The following is a 17,295-nucleotide window of genomic DNA, read 5'->3' on the forward strand; positions in this document are numbered from 1 at the left end:
AATAGTTGTGTACTGTATTTCTGCGTAACAGCCTGTAACAAGGTTGAGGAGAACAGAGGTAATGTATTATTATCAAATAAAAATACCTACAAGAGAATGTTTGGAACAACTGGCATAAGAGATTTGCTGATGTCTTCCAAATGTGCCAAGACAGCTGGATGGCACAGCAAATGTGTCCATTCATTTGGGTATGTGTACAGCTGGGAGCATGAGGCAGAGTGGCATTTGGGTTTGTCCTTATCTTCACAAAGCACATTTACAGAAAGGCTGTCCTGACCTCATGACGTCTTAAGGTAATCTTACATTAATCCGAATTTTTGGTGGCTCTCCAAAATTTACAAAATGGGATATCTACAGATTTTTGCATAGTGCAACAAGATCTGAGGAAGGATGATCTTTGATTGTTGTGTGGTCATTGCAACTCCTTCATATGTTTAGACTTGGAAATGGAATCACTGGCAACTTGGATAGTAGTGACCAGGACTGAAATGAATGTATCTATTCTTCCTTGGACACTAAATTTAAAAAAATGCTGGTTTGGTTGTTGGCAGTCTCTCCTGTGCAGTGCTGTGTTCCAGAGGCCTACCCACACTGGCTGGCATGGCAGCCAGCACTGACACTCAGTTTTTTTCCCTTCTGTGTTACTTATTGATGATCCCTTTTCCTCCATGTCCTGCAAGTTCCCAAAATTCAACAAGCTGCCCTGTTTTGCAGTTTCCCCATGTGTAGTATAACAAGTTTTGTGATGTGACTTCTGTGTTAAAGATGTGGTTTACCCTCTAAAGACATCCTGGCTGACAAACCTGCTAGCAGAATACATGCTCTCTAGAAAATACAGAGAAAGGAAAACAGAAATCTACAGTTCACAGCATGTCAAAACAGTTCCTATGTTGTACCCATATCACTGTAGGCAAGTTTGTCCTACCAGCTTTGATTTGAAATCTGCTGGGCAGTAGTATACAAACAATTTCTGATTGCTTGTAGTTTTACTGCTTCATAATCTTTTTCCCAGGGTGCTTGATTTCCTTTAGTCTGACAGCAATCGGTGTCATTTCCTTCATGTGTGCTGTGGGGTTTTTTAATAAATTAGAGTTCAAATTGCTCACAAGACTTGTTGGCATTCCCCAATTCCGCTTCTAGTAGAACCTTGCTTCCTGATTACAGATTCATAGTTTCCCACAAACTCAGACTTTCTCAAGAAAATATGGGTTTCAGATTAAAAATGGATGATCAGAGGATAAAAGATTCTGTTTTCTGTACCTCCTCATTTACTTGAGATTATATGACCTTCTGTACATTTACTTTGGAAGGAGACTGAAGATATATGCCTTAACTGGCTTGCTTCAGCAGAATGATCGAGGATTTTAATGAACATAGTTTTATTTTTAAATTGAATGGGATTGGTCAGAAAAACCATTCTGTTAAGTTGAATGGTTCCATTCTAATTTTAGTATTTGAAGTTAGTAATTTGATTAGGGTAAATTATCTTCCATTATACCTCTCCTATATCCTTCTACAGCTGATGTCTCAGTAAGATTTCATACATTTTTATGAAGATCCCAGCTTTATTTTTCCTGTTAGTCTTTGAAGACCCTGATTTATCAAATTATTGGCATCCATGTCTGTTTGACACATTGTGAGACTAAGCAACTCCATGGACATTGCTGTTAGCACTTGATAAAGTAAGACCTAACTGAAATCCTGCAGTATGAATTATTTGTGTATTTTTTTTTTTGTATAGTGATTAGTACAACTGCCAGTAACCTGTTCCTTTGAGGACCTCAGTGCAGTTGAAGTGGAATGATAATGATATTAAATATTATTATTAATATTACTGTAATTATTCCATAGGTGAGGAGGAAAATCAATGCCAGAGGACAAAGATAATTTGAAAAGATCTTTGACATTTACTGTCTAAAATAATTTCTTGTTCCCTTAAAGAAAGAAGAGATAAGAAGTTGAGAGACTATTAAAATATAAAATGAAAATATACTACATGTAGAAAATTGTTATTCAAGGGTTTCAGTGGTGGAGTGAGAATATTATACTTATCATATCCTTATTAGGCATGTTGCCAAGATTAAATCTTCTTCCAAGCCACTGCAGGTAAAACTGAGAGGCTGCTAAATAATGTAAAAGGCTCCAGGCAAAGGCACCTGTTACACATTAAATATAATTTATGTCTTAACGGAAGACAAAAGGCATATATATTAAAAAAATATCACTCAAATCACAACTCTCACTGGTAACCCCAGGAAGTCATGCATTGCATTCATTTAGAAGGCTGCATATATTAGCTAACCCAGAAAATGTCCTTCTGGTTTCTGGTGTTGCTGCCAACTAAGTGCTAAGGTATATTTTGTAATCCACCATTTATTTCCTCCAACCTTGCCATTTGGGCACTGATGTAAAGTGGAGTGGCTCTGGAACTGTCCAGATGTCCCTGTCCTGCCAATTGCATGGAATGTTTATGACCTCCTTGTCACCGTTGGTAATAGGATGTGGGGTAGATGGACTCCTGAGCTGAGCCAATGCTGTTGTTCTTATACAGAGATCTTTACTTTTCTGTTTGCTTGTGGGTTTTCTCCTCCATATTTGGGACAGGTTTTACTACATGGGTTTGGGTTTTGTTTTCTTTTTCTCCAGAAGTGTAAAGCCAAATGAGAATTTATCTCTACTGTACTATCATACTGATAAAGAGAAAATATGAAAGATGTACTCATATGTCAGAATGCAGGGAAAAGCTCTGCATAGAAAAAGAACAGGAGTCTAAGAAATTGTATTCAGTACAGATCCTAAAATTCTGTGTGTTACCATGCTCAGAATTTAGGAGGCAGAGATTCCACGACAGTGACCAGACTGGGGCTAGGAGAAAGGATGTGTGCTTGGGTGAAATAGAGGGGAGAGATAATACAGGGGTTTTTTTGGGATGATATCTTAAGTGTAGTGTGGTATGAAAACTCTGCCTTTAAAATCACAAGTATGCATTGTAAAGTATGGCTTGCATTTGTAGAGATTCAGAAGAGACAGTGCCTCTTTAACAGTTCACTTTTACAGTAGGAATGTCCTTCCACAGGTCTCAGCCTTCTACTTTGAAATCAGAGTCACAGGTAGTGTGAACTTGAGAGATTGATTTTTCTTTTTTTTTTGTTGATTTTTTTTTACTGCTTGGGTGACTGTACTACCTGCATGAGCATTGAAGAGATGAGGGCAACAGGAGAATTGTTCCTCAGAAAAAATGAACCTTTTGGTTGTAATATTTTACTGCTCACATGGACATGGTGTGGCAGGGAAAAAAAGTAGGGAAAAGCATAACCCAGAAATTTTTGATATACTCTGTACTTTTGCTTGTTGCTGTGGTACACATGGATGTCTTATTTGCAAAAGGTATTTGGAAAGGCTTTTTTTGCTTACACAGGGAGAAGATCCAGTTCATCCGGACAGAGGGAACACCCGGGCTGGTGCGTTTATCCAGTGATGCGGACCTTGTCATGTTACTCAGGTAGGCACTGCTGCTGCCCATGCACGTGTGGAACATGCTGTGGGAGCTGCTCAGGAGCCTTGCAGGGAGCAGTGTGTGCTGATGGTGTCACCCAGTCATTTCCCCTTCACTCCTGGGACTTGCAGCTGGGTGAGCTACAACTCAAGGCTCAGATTTTATTTTCATCATGTTCAGTTTCCAGATGGTAGTTGGAGGTCACACTTTTTCATAGGACGATGCAATACGAAAGGCAAGTGCAAGAGCACTCTGCTTGTGATTTATACAGGTGTGCCCAGACTGCCTTTAATTGTCCTGTTGCATCCAGCCCTGATGCTTAGAAAGGTGGTACAGCTCAGACCTTTCTTCAAGAATGTGCCTTGTGCTACTTTTAGAATGCATCTGTTTAGTTCTGTGCTTTGGGAAGTGCCTGTTTATAAAGGCACATACTTGAGAGGTGTTTAGATTACTTAATGTCTCACTTTCCTCTTCACTGTGCTGTCAAGCATTGTCCCCTTTAATAAAGAAAATACTCTTACAGACTTCAAGAAATGGGAAGCTGCTTCTTTACCAGTTTTCATTTAATGAACTCCAAAACCCAGGCAGATTTTTTGCTAAAATTAAACCCTTTAATCTTGATGCTGTATTCTCATTCACTGTAAAAGAGCATCAAGAAATTCATGGGTACCTTTAAAATTGAATCTAGTGAAATAGAATTGGCATTAGTAGTTGTATTTTGAGACCAGGTTGCATAATGATGATCCTTTCTGGTTCCTAAATCTCCAAATTAATTACAGCTATAAAAAAATCTCATTTTAAACCAGTGTTTGGGCCTTTTAAAATATAAATATTATTTCTTTAAAACCTCTTAAGATTTCTATGTGTAACTTGGAGGAAAACATCATATGGCCATGAATGTAAAAAGAACTGTCAGAAAGGATCCATTAAAAAAAATCCAGGTAAAAAGAATTTCTAGGTATTTGTTTGGTGAACAGACTTAGTAAGAAACATCTTTTACTTGAATATTGTTTTCATTGCGTTGGACAGTAAAAGATTGGCTTGCAATTCTTTCTATAGCTCAATTTTTGAAAATAATTTTTACATGTTATCTCAGCAGTTTATTTGTGTTGTGTTTCACATTCAACATACCTTTTGATACCAGATCCATTCTGGTATTAGATATTCTGTCCCTTTTTTGATTTGCTTGTGTCAAATTTGGGAAAAGACTGAAATTTTAATATATATATGTGTGCATACACACACAGATGCAGTGATTAGGCTGCAAAATGTTTGGGTTTTTGTCACCTAAAAAGTTGTGTATCAGTAATAGATGAGGCATGAAGTATAACTCAGCTGGAACAGGCTGGATGTGATAACTGTTTCTGCAGGAGTGTCATTAAACATAAAATGTCATGCCAACAAGCTTACCATTCACTACACTAAACAAGTTCAGATGTGATTCTTAATCCTGGAGGTTTAGAATGTTTCTGAATAAGGTTATTGACCCCTTTGTAATGAGAATACAAAAAACCAAAAAAGAGGGCAGCCCATGAATTTTCAAGGCTGATTAACTGTGTTTTAACCTTGAGAACAAATACCCAATTATGTATAGCAATGTCCCACAAAAGTAGCAATTACTGCTTTCCACTACTTTCAAAATATGCTTGAGGAAATGGCAATAAAATGTTTTGTAGCACTCTAGGTATGTATAGTGGAAATAGGTGAGTGACTACCAAAGAGCAGGTTAATAACTAGTGCTTTATCCCTAGAAAGTGAAAACTGCCATTTATTCAAATAAACATGTTCTTTCTTCTTTGCTCCTTTTTGCCAGCTTGTTTGAGGAGGAAATAATGTCATATGTGCCACCACATGCCTTACTTCATCCTAGTTATTGCCAGTCCCCGAGAGGCTCGCCGGTGTCTTCGCCTCAGAACTCTCCAGGTAAGTAGCTCAGGCAAAGCTTCTGCAGGGGCTTCATGAAACCACTTCTCATACTTGATAAGACAAAGAGTTAGACCTATTTTTGATCAAAGTCAACAACTACAATTGTATTTGACTGCCAAACTTGAACCTTTGCCATGGGCTCACAAGATACTTTGCTGGGTGTATTACAGCTTCAGGGGTTGTGATTTTGTTCTGACTTGTAAAAAAACATGCAAACTTATTTCTCACAGATGTGAAACAACTGAGTTACTGCTCATGCCAGCATCCTGATGCCTGGAGAATTAAAAGCATAGGTCTAATAACTGTACATTAAAATGGCAGTGTAACGTGGGGCAATGAGGGACAATTTTGTGTAAAGACAGCTTGTTATCCTTTAACACGAGTTCAAAACGTAGCATACTGCAGCTGTCCGAATACTCATGTCAGAGTGGAATGAAACTGGTCTCTCAGATTCTAACTAAGTTGCTGATCAGAGCTAAATCATTGCAAATATGACAAGTTCCATTTGAAGGCCAAGTTTATAGATGTTGCTGTGCTTAGGTTCCTCAAGACAATAGATAAGCAAATCGGAAGTGGCTTAAGGGGATTTCTACAAATTTGAGAACAAAAGTATAAATAAATAGAGAACATTTGAGGTGTAAGCAACTCTAGGTATTTCCAGACAACAACAAGTTTTTATCAGAAAAAGAACTGTGATTGTCATGGACCTTTCCCAGCCAACAGTAATAAAAGGCTTTGCCTTTTCATGGAACCAGATTAAATGCTACATGTGGTAGCTTTTCCTGCTGTTGGACAAAGGACCTCTGTAAGATCTGTGTGAAGAAACTGTCTGAAGACTTTAATGATCTTATGGCATTCTGCGAAGCAGTGAAATACAATATTCACATTTATTAATATTTTCAGAATGTATATGGTTTAGATATAACTGTTTCCCTTTATTGAAAAGAAGGGAGTGATGAAATCTACATGTATGCATCTTACTTCCAACTGCAAACCTGGCAGTCTTCTACAAATAAAACCAGTTTTGGCTTCCAGAGTTAAGATTTCTCAATCACTGGTACATGCACCAAAGCATGCTGGGCATGGCTTCATTCCAACAAAGTAATTTCAAAATACATTCAGTCTTTAACGTGTGGTATTCTCATTTACTCACAGTAGCAGCAGATACTAGAGGATGAACAGTGATGGTTTTAGTCTCATTCTCCTTAAAATTGTAATCTTTCTCCTGTCTCATAGAAAAATATAGAGAGACTATTGAATCTCCCTGTCAGTCTGCAAGCATGCATGTTTGTGTTGGCGCACAAATGACGTTTTTGATGAGAAATTGTAAATAGCCCAACTGCCAAACTTGAACCTTTGCCATGACGTTTTTGATGAGAAATTGTAAATAGCCCATGTTTCTATGGAGGCTCTGTTTTTTCTCATAGCTAAGCTGGCTGTGCTGCACTGCACGAGGTGGCATGTTAAGGATCCATTGTTCAGATCAGTCACAATCACTTGTACTTTCTCTTTTGGGAAAGATGAATAGTCATGAAGCAACTCTTTATATCTGCTTTAGAATATAGTCTCTTTGAAAATCAAATATGATTATCACATCACTGGTGGTTTTTAGCTCTTCCATTAACATCTTTTGTTCCCAAGGTGGAAGTAATCACTTTAAGTGCCCAGGAATTTCTTGGCACATGCATCTGATTTGCAGTGAGGACTTGTCATGTGCTGACAGACTATTATGATGCTGATTTCTGAACCATGAAGTAATGTGTTATCAGATTCATGTTTTGTGGTACTCTTCAAAAAAACCCAACTTCCTTCAGGGGTTAACATCAAAGTATATTTTTGTTGCCTTTTTCTGGTGGCTGCATTTTTGTACATACTTTGACCCAAAGCAAAACAAACAAACAGAGGGAAAAGGCCAATAGTTAAAAGGCTGTTTACAGATTCTGTAAGTTTTCAGGAGATTTCAGCTAAGGGTACCTTTAGAACCTCTTGGTGCTGTCAGTAAAAGAGGAAAACCACTACAGATGAATCAATGACCACCATCTATTTTTCCAGAGGGGTCCTTTGTGTTCCTTCTGGAGCCCTGCCGATTCCATGATATTTACTATTCCTCCCACACTTCAAGCCCAGAACAAGTGCCAAGTGTCTTTCTGGTCAGACAGGTCTTTTAAAGACCTGTTAAGTGGCATTCAGTGTTATTAGTGAGCTCACTCGTTCTCTCTCTGATCTCCGCAGAGATACACTCCGCAGCTCCTTCCAGCCCCCACTTCCGCAGGATGTGCTGTTGGCTTTTCCGTCAGACCCACAGGCTTTGTGGCTCCACCCCCTCTCCTTCCCCTCTCTCTGCTCGCAGGCAGAACGGATGCACCTCCTCTCCTTTATTACTGAAAACCTTACGTTCCCTCGCCTACCCCCACAGCAGCAGTCAATGTTTCTGTATTGGCTTTGTTTCGTGCAGGGAGCCAAAAGTAACTCGCATAGGGAACTGAGTTAACAGACAGAACTCTGCATAAAAGTGCTGCTGAACTGTTCATTTGCGCTTTCAGTGCATTAGAGGTGACCACTAGTTGCAGAGAAGTAGTTGGCAACTTATGTATAAGTTTGGGCATGAAAAATTTTAAATGTCCTCTTAGGTGACCACTAGTTGCAGAGTAGTTGGCAACTTATGTGTAAGTTTGGGCATGAAAAATTTTAAATGTCCTCTGAATTTTTTGTGGGGGATGTCTACACAGCCACACAGGGAGGGAGTTTGACTGCCTCCTTGGCACCTTGCCTTGCAATCAAATCGGTGGAAGTAATTTATCCAGGGAGGCAGTGGAAGTTCTAATGATGGTCATTTTCAGAATAGATCAGACTAAACACCTAGTTTGTATATACTGGACTTGTACATGCAGTTGTAGGCTATTCCTTTTTTTTTTTTGGTGTACAGGTCTCACCTCTCCTTGCTTTTAAGAAATTGACCCTCAAAAACAGTTTTTCAAAGTTAAATTCTCTTAGGTGACCATCGTGTATGTTTCTTGCAGCCACAGGTTAGAAGTTTCACATACTTATGTTTGATAGTCTTTCCATTCTTCCTATATTTTTCTTCCTTGTGACTTCTCCGAGGAGAAACTTCTACTAAGGAATTTCCAAATGTTTTCCTTCTTCCTCTTGATGTAGTCAACAGGGGCAATGCAGAATCCAGTCTGTTTATGCTTCATTCCTGAGTTGTTGTTTTCCGTGATAATATTAAAACCAGAAGAGAATAGAACATTTATCATATGAACTATTATAAAGGTTAGACATAAAGTGTACTTGACAAACAAAAAGTAAAGTCTTTCTAGTTGCTTGTGCTGTTTTTTTAATCCATCTTTTGCATTGACCTGGATTTGCTCCTTTAAGATTAACTTTTTAAAGATGATACTATTGGAAGTAAGCAACCAAAAAATCTTGGATGCAAAGCAGATTTGAAGATATGCAGCTTTTACTCTTTCTAAAGGTGATTAAACCAAACACATACCATGCATACCTTGCTATTAAGGAGTCTTTCCAGTAGCAGATGGGACATTCATCAGTTCATGTCACTGCTGCTCATTCTCTGCTTATTGCTCCCTGCAGGTACTCAGCGTGCCAATGCCCGAGCTCCAGCTCCGTACAAAAGAGATTTTGAAGCCAAGCTGAGGAACTTCTACAGGAAGTTGGAGACTAAAGGATATGGACAAGGCCCAGGGAAATTGAAGTATGTTGAAGCACCTCATGGAATTGGATTGCTTTTCAGGCAGCTTGTCTTGCCTTGCACATCTACAAGCTTCTTCCCCTTAGAAGGAATGCAGATGTTACGGTCACCCAGGCATTTCTGGGAATATAAAACCTGTAATAAAAGACCTAATGCCAGCATGTGATTCATAGCAGAGGATACAGCAAGTTCTGAGCACCTCTGTGTTTCCTCCATCTATGTTTTTGTACAGACAATATTAACGATACGGTGCCAAAAAGAGCTTTGGGAAGAGGCCTGCAGAACAGGAGGCATCTGAATTCTTCCATTAGAGTAACTCCAGTGATACAAAATTATATTTTCTCGTATCTTTTTCCACTAAAAAGAATTAGATAGGCTTATCTTTTGTACATCATTGCCTCTATGGATACCACAGTCCTCTTTAGTAAAGAGGATTCATACATTAAATGTTATTAAATTCTAAAGATTGCCTTAAAAAACTGCTAATATTTTTATTTTAGCACTCTGAATGCTAGAGTGCTTGAAGTGAGGTCTTCCCTCCTTCACTTATTTGCTAATAATGTGATTACGTGCTGTTATATTAAGGATTAATATAACACAAGATACTTCCAAAATTTTGTAAATTACCAAGTCTTGTGCTAGTTATCTAACTCATAGCCATGAGGCACTAGAACATGATTTAATAATTTCCTCTATTATAAGAAGGAGGTTTTCTATTTGGTTTTTTTTTTTTTTTTGGTGGTTTTTTTTTATTTCCTTCAGCCAGTCACTTCCCCTATTTTGCAGAAATTTGTGCAAAGCTCAGACTTCATTCATGTGAACTTGTTACAAGTTTTGCAAAACTGAAATGGGATTAAAATGATATTGTTTAGACAAGTCTAAAGAGGCAAAGGTTGAGCAGTGTCTGCCTAGAACATAATGAAAACATAAACAGTTAGAGCCTTATCTGTGAAAGCTTTGTCCTGGATGCTTGGGCAAGTAACTGGTGAGGAGCATTCGCTCCCTGTAAGATCTGTTCCATTTCTTACACCCTTTTTTTTCTGGTCCTTTCTTCCCTGACCTGTTTGCCGTCACACTGTAGATTTTTAAGCGGAACAGCTTTCCATGTGAATGGAAGTTTTCTCTGGGTTGCTTTCCCAGGCACACAGTGCTGAGCTGTTCAAAGCAGGGCCCAGCACAGCTCCACTGCTGCCTGGGTCCTCTTGTTGCCCAGGTACCTGCTCAGTTCCTGGGCTCTCCCCTTGCATGTCCTCGGCAGGATGGCACAGTGCAGACACTGAGCTCTGCAGGGCCAGCAGGGGCTTTGCAGGAGGCTGGAGGTGGGTTCAGCTGCCTTCCTGCAGCAGCAGCTTCCGTCTGACAGGCTCACACAGAAGGCAGTATTTGAATATAAAGCAAGTGAAGTTTCAGGAAACTAATTAAACACACTTTTTTTGGCAGAGGATAACATGTTTAAGTAAGGAGGATTCTTTCAACTCTTATTTTAGATCTTTATGACACTTCCTCACTTTCACAATTTTTCTTTCAGAAGGTACATTGTGTTTTCACATATGATGCTTCAGTGGGGTTTTTTTACAAATTGTCATAACTTCTAGATGTTTTGTACCATCACACACTCAAGGATAGTGTTGGGATGTGTGTTTCTGGGTTTACCATACTGTGATTTTCCATGGTTTTACCTTTTTCCATGTTAAGAGATTGATTTTTAGAGAAAAGATTAGATTCTTGCTCACAGTAAAACTCACTTAAGGGCCCAGCTTTACAAAAGGATTTCAGACTTAATGAAAATGCCAGCTTCAGGACCTTTCCCCTTAAGACTTTAAAGAAGAACCAAGGTAGACAAAACAAAACTACTCTTCTTTGTACAAGGGACATTTTATTGAAATCTAAAGTAGAGCGTTGAAGGAGAAAGATTAACAGGAGCTTCCTGATCTGGATAAAATTATCCAGCAGAAACATGTATCTCTGAAGTCACCCTGTTACTATCCTGCAGTGTAAATAGATGTTTCCAACTGTGGTTCATGTTCACAAATTGCTGTTTCAAAATAATTTTGCCCTTCAGATTAATCATCAGGAGAGATCACTTGCTAGAAGATGCCTTTAACCAGATCATGGGCTACTCAAGAAAAGACCTGCAGAGAAATAAACTCTATGTCACGTTCGTTGGGGAAGAAGGGTGAGTAGAACAGGGAAGTCTTTGTGGTCTGAGAACTGTGTCTTGCAGCTCCTGTTTCACCAAACTTGTTGTCTAGAGTGCAAAGAGGAAGGACTGCAGTCAGGAAATGCCACATACACAAGCCTAGAACATACAGCTGTTCAAGATGGCTTCTTGAGCATTTTGCAATGTAACATACCCTGCCTTTGCAGAAGTAGTGAGTGCTTATGTGAATTTTCCCAATAGTTGGTGTGTGTTTCAGAATGTTGCTGGGAAAGCAAATTAAAAACCAAACAACTTTCTTGTGTTATTCATGTTTCTTTTCTCTCAGTGCTTTTGTGTCTCCAGGGCTTATTAAAAGACAGCTGCTATTTGTTGGAGGGAGAGTGCTTCCAGAGTAGGCTATGGGCTCAGTCCTTGATTTAGCTCCTGTCTGAGACACTGGAAACAGAAAGCCCTCAGTGCTACAGGACGTGCATACTGTGTCTCCAGGCCAGGGCCTGCATCACAAATAAAAGCAACTGGGCTGTTGCCAGTTGTCAAAAAAACCCCAAATATTCCTGACACTTCAAAGTCACATTCAGAGAACACTCAGTCTGTGTCTAATGAAAGTCTAATGTGTTACAGGTTGTGAGATGTGCTTTGCGAAGCAAGATGTGGTTAGATTTCCTTTGCAAGTGAAACTGAAACAAAGCACTATTTGCTGCTTTTGTGTCTTGATTTGTAGCCCCTCTGTCAGGTCTTAAAGCTTACTTGCCTGTTGTTGATAAGATTCATGAATGTGTTTGTAAATACATTCAAACTTTTCTTCCATGATATTCAGAAAACTGCAGCACAGCTCTTGGAATGCCGTAGTGTGTGCTATTGCCATGCAATGTGTGAGTCTGTAAAATGCAAAGTTGTAATAGAAACATCTCTTACAAGATTAGATAAAATTAATATGTCTTTGAAAACCCCTAAATCCTGTTGTTTGTTTAAAGTTCACTCTGAAGCACTTAGTGTTAATAAGGACACAGTGAAGTCTTAAAATAGAGAATGTTGTCAGCTGAGAGCCAAGTGTGGACTTGTTCATATAAATAATATCACCACGCTGTCTGAGGAAAAACTCAGAACTGGAATGGCAAGGCTGGTGCACAATGAGATTATACTGCATTGACAGAGGAGGGTGGGGATGCAGGAGTGAGGCCTGTTTTACACAGCCTCTACCAGCCTTTACTTTCACAGCCACGGCCCCAACTCAGATTTAAAAATGAAAGGGAAATTTTTTAAATCATACATGAGATAGAGATGGATTCAGATACACCATCTCCTTTCATCCGACGTCAGACTTTTGCATTTCACCACTCAGCAACATGCAGAGTGACCTGGAAATGGGGGTGACACATCCTGTCCCCATTATATCCAGCTTTACACAAGACTCTAGCCTTAATGCAAAAGAATTAAGAGCAAAGTCAAATTAAAATGACGTCAATCCTTTATTTACAAATTTGTGTTTTTAATGAAGAAAGGATGTGTGCAAACAGTATTGTTTCATCAGAGATGGTGCAAGGATATTTATCACATCAAACTACTCATTTGGCCAGGTGAAGAAAGACAGGTCAGGGTGGAGGAGAGGAGGAACACTGAAAGTTAATTGTTTCCTATTTGCTCCTCCTTTTTTAAGATTTTAAGTGGGGGTTTGCTTTTGCATTTTTTTTTCCTCTCGGTAAAGAGATGTAAGTCATCAAGTAATGGGTAAGGAAATCCTTACATAATAGAACATTTTAGTAATTATCGATTTATTAGTGTAAGTGGGGCAACTCAGACATGGTTATTGCTGTTCAAGTGATTTCTATCATAAGTCTCATAATGTTTATCTTCCTCAAACCTTCAGTTTCTCCACTCATCAGTTGTGATGCTCATCTAATGGTTTTTATACACTCATAATTCATGTGGTGATACATTACCAAAATTTAGATGGAAAGAATACAGTTCCTTGTTTTTCCTAAGTTCTGTGAACTACTAGGAGAAGCTGCTTTGCATTTAAGAATGGTAAATCTGAAGTATTAATGGTGCTTCCTAGGAGACATGAGTCATGTTGCCAACAACATATTACTCTCCTGAATATCCAAATGCCCCACAGTTGCAGCTGTTGTGTGGTTGCATACCTCTTGTATGAAGTTTTCTCGCCCTTGTGCCAAGCCTTTAATTGTAGGATAAATCTGACTGGCAGTGCAGGACTCTCATGATTGATTTATTTAACATGACTCACAGTAACTGCGTACAAAGGGAGCTGTATGAAATGGCTGATAGTCAAGCACACAGTTTCCTTTCTATCTTAGGATTTCATAGTGTGTCTGATTATCCCAGAAGTTTGCAAGAACCTTCCAGATGACCCTTTACTTGATATTTGTGCCAAGATTAAGATCCAACAGTTGTCCATGGTATCAAACCATTTTTGATTTTTTTTTTTTTGTAATTTGTTGATGGAATCTATCACTTCTTGCCAGGGTAAGGATCTGTTTCAGTACTTCACTGCTGAAGCTTAATAGAAGTGAAATGCTTCCAAGTGACTGAAGGGAAAATGTTTTTTATTCAGCTGGGGAAAGAGGGTTTGTCGTCAGCTTGATAATGGCACTCAGCCTTTACCTTCCTGAGAGCTTCATCCTCAAAAACAACTCTCATTATGGTTGTCTTCTGTAAAAGTTTATGAGCCAAAACATTCCCAGCAGAAGTTCTATGGGAAAGCTGACCTTCTCTGTGGTACTTCTGTCTGTGCATCGTCTTAGTGCTTGAGTCAAATATTAAATCTTTTCTCTATAAAAGATGTATCTTTCTGTCTCTTTGTTAGGGTTATAATATTCTCTGTTCCCCACTGGAAAACCCCTACTTTTCTCCAACTCTAACAGAGCATTAACATCATACTTAACTCATTTCACTGGTGACCTGCAGAATAATGTCACAATTCAGTCTCAGTGCATTGTCAGCAATGAGTTTGTTTATGGTTCAGGAAGAAGGGGTTATTTAGATTCATTAGTACTGGAATCTTGAAATAGGGGGGGGAAAAAGAAAACAACAACAACAAAAAAAAAACCAACAAAGGAAGTGCACTCTCCAAAAGACATTTAAGTGCACTCAAGTTTGGAAGACAGACAAGAAAATTTAGACCAAGAAACATAAATCACTGAAGTAGTCTCAGATTATATTGCTAGGGAAAACAGAAATATTATCCTTCAAATTGTCCTGTGGTTGAAAGTCTGCAAAGACAAAATATGACCATTGTCTATTTTCATTGTTAATTTGTCAGATGCAGATAAGTCTGATGTTGGCTCTTTTCATGATTTTCCTCCTCCCCACCCTGGCCACCCCCAATTATTTGGTTATATTCCTGTGGCAAAGAGGCCATTACAGCTGGAGCCAAAGCTTTTTTCTGAGAGCAGCCCACATGGAGGACTTCATTCCAGTCCTCCAAGCTGTTCCATTTTAGAATAGTCCCTTGAGAGTTCTACATACTTTGGCATTAGGCAACCTGCATGGTTAAGGGTTCTGGTTAAAATCTTACGAAATTTTAATCGAAATATAGTGTAAGGAATGTAGATTCAAAAAAGTGTTTCTTACTTCATAGTAATGTCAGGTTTCTCTTTAAAGGTTGGACTACAGTGGACCATCAAGAGAGTTTTTTTTCCTGGTGTCCAGGGAGCTCTTCAATCCATATTATGGTTTGTTTGAATATTCAGCCAATGATACCTACACAGTACAAATAAGTCCCATGTCTGCTTTTGTAGACAATCACCATGAGTGGTAAGAGTTACTTTCTTTTTGTTTTTCAGATACATTTTCTGTTATTCCCACTTGTAGAACAGCTGCTCAAATGTGCTCAGACATGTAACATGGTATCTAGTCTTTTTAACCAGCAGCAAAATAATTGCATTTCTTTAGACTTCCCTGATTTTGGTTTCTCTTGTGGTTTTTAAATGATCTTATTTCTCATAAGGTCAGCAAAATTATGATTTGGAACGTGTACCATGGGATTGTCTCACAGCACAACTCCCTGCATTTCTTGTACATTAGCAGTCATTTCATGAAAGCAATATTAACTTCTTGTGTATTAGGAAAAAAACAAGAAAAAATAGTAACACACTGACTTTTTGTCAGCTAAGGAGATTAAGGGAGATTTCAGGCATGTATTACTGTATTTAATTTGTTTGAGTCTTCCTAAAGAGTACAGAGATCTCCTCAGTGGAAAAACCCTGACATACCTATTGGAAGGAAATCTGTGGTGATGTCTTAATTGGGGGTAGGGGGAAGACTGCTGATCATTCAGCTTTGAAACAGTCTGTACATAGACCCATGCTTCTAAAATAGTTATCGAGGATTTTTGCATAATCTCATTTTCACAATTATAAGCCAGGTTAAATCACCCTCAGTTGATTTAAGCTATGGCATCACCATAAATCTGTAAAGCTGTGCTGTGACTATTAACAGAGAATTCTGCTGTGTAAGTAGTTGGATTACATTAATAGTGGAATGACAACTGCTCATCTCTTTAGAACAGATATGTACTGAGTTATTTTCTGAAAGCCAGTTATGAAGAATGAGTATCAGAGGGGAATTTCATTACTAATTTTACAAATGAACAGAAAATTAACTTATTGGCAGTTCAGTTAATTGAAGCAACCTGCCTGTTGAACTCCAATACTTCAACAGTAAATGGCATAGGCTCTATAGGAAAGGCAGAAGAGCCTGGCAGAGAGGTGAGAGAAAACCTTTATGTGCTATGCAGCTTCTGCCAGCATTTTGTTTTCATGCCTGGCTTCGGCAGTGCTGGACCAGAGACCTTGGGAATGAAGGAGGCATGACCCTGATCTCTTTCAGGGAATGCTGGTTTTGTACAGCCCCAGGGGGAATTCAGAAAATGCAGCTGTGACAAGCAGTTTATGCATGGAAAGGGGAAGGCCCTGCATGTCACATCCCCATCTTGCAAACATTGTACAAGCAGGTATAATAAAGCCCTAATTTTTCCAAGAACAAAAATGTTGTAAAGGATACATAAACAGAAAGTTCAAGAAACATTTTCTTTGAAAACAAACACTAGACTTTAATCTAGTTCTAGAATTGTGGAAGAGTTTTCACAATGGATCTTGATTCTCACGGGAATATTAGCAAAGACCCTCCTGTTTCAAGGTTGCTGTCATTTGGTCTCAACCCTGGCAAACTTCCTCCTTACATATCCAACAAAATGAAGATAATAGGGGAAGAAAGAGAGAGGTGAGACAAGGAGATTTAGATCCTGTTGACATAGGGCTGGAGAGCACTGCAATACATAATAAAATTTTCAGGCACTGTTTGTGAAAATATACATAGAACTCCTTAACCACAGTCAGAAGAGGGAGCAAGGAGCCACTGTAAGCAGGAAAGACAGGCAGCATGAACTGTCAGGCTGGGAAAGTAGAAGAATCTTTGGCCTCTCTATAACATGAAAACAAGTTAATCCTGTAGGGGTGTGAAATGAAAATAGACAGTGGCTCTCATTTTGGGAGATAATGCCTTTATAAAGTGGCTGCTCTAGCAGGGGCTCATTGGGTTAATACGGATTTTACATTTTTGAGCAGTTGTAACTTAGGTATCTGAGGGATTTTCCACACCCTGCAGAATTGCTTTTTTAAATTTTTTTTTTTCCTGTGCCTGACTGAGAATGTTAAAGAAACCCAAGAAATAAACAAAAAATACCACAATTTAGACATAGCTGTCTGATTTAATAATGCTGTTTGGAAATCATGCAAGTTTTGATGACAGAGCTGTGTACCAACCACAAAGTTTCAGTATCACAACTGTAACTCTTTCTCTTCCAGGTTCAGGTTTAGTGGTCGAATTCTTGGTCTTGCTCTGATACATCAGTATTTGCTGGATGCCTTTTTTACAAGACCCTTTTATAAAGCCCTCCTCCGAATGTGAGTAGCATTGTTCTATCTCCTCTTTTGTTTGGTGCCTTCCCCATCAATGGTGCCATTTTGTGTATGGATTATT

General features: G+C 38.8%; 1 protein-coding gene across 3 annotated transcripts in view; it reads left to right on the top strand.

Annotated features, from left to right (window-relative positions):
* The window catches only part of HECW2 (HECT, C2 and WW domain containing E3 ubiquitin protein ligase 2), a 178,033-nt gene that overhangs the window by 141,053 nt on the left and 19,685 nt on the right, over positions 1-17,295 (top strand). For all 3 annotated transcript variants that reach the window (XM_008630005.2, XM_017728581.1, XM_017728587.1), the window contains 6 exons: positions 3,419-3,502; positions 5,310-5,419; positions 9,017-9,137; positions 11,197-11,310; positions 14,917-15,069; positions 17,121-17,219. In XM_008630005.2, the coding sequence (XP_008628227.1) occupies positions 3,419-3,502; positions 5,310-5,419; positions 9,017-9,137; positions 11,197-11,310; positions 14,917-15,069; positions 17,121-17,219 (681 nt within the window). The remainder of the gene's footprint in view (positions 1-3,418; positions 3,503-5,309; positions 5,420-9,016; positions 9,138-11,196; positions 11,311-14,916; positions 15,070-17,120; positions 17,220-17,295) is intronic.

Source organism: Corvus brachyrhynchos, unplaced genomic scaffold (assembly GCF_000691975.1).
Source record: "Corvus brachyrhynchos isolate BGI_N302 unplaced genomic scaffold, ASM69197v1 scaffold370, whole genome shotgun sequence".
NCBI lineage: Eukaryota > Metazoa > Chordata > Aves > Passeriformes > Corvidae > Corvus > Corvus brachyrhynchos.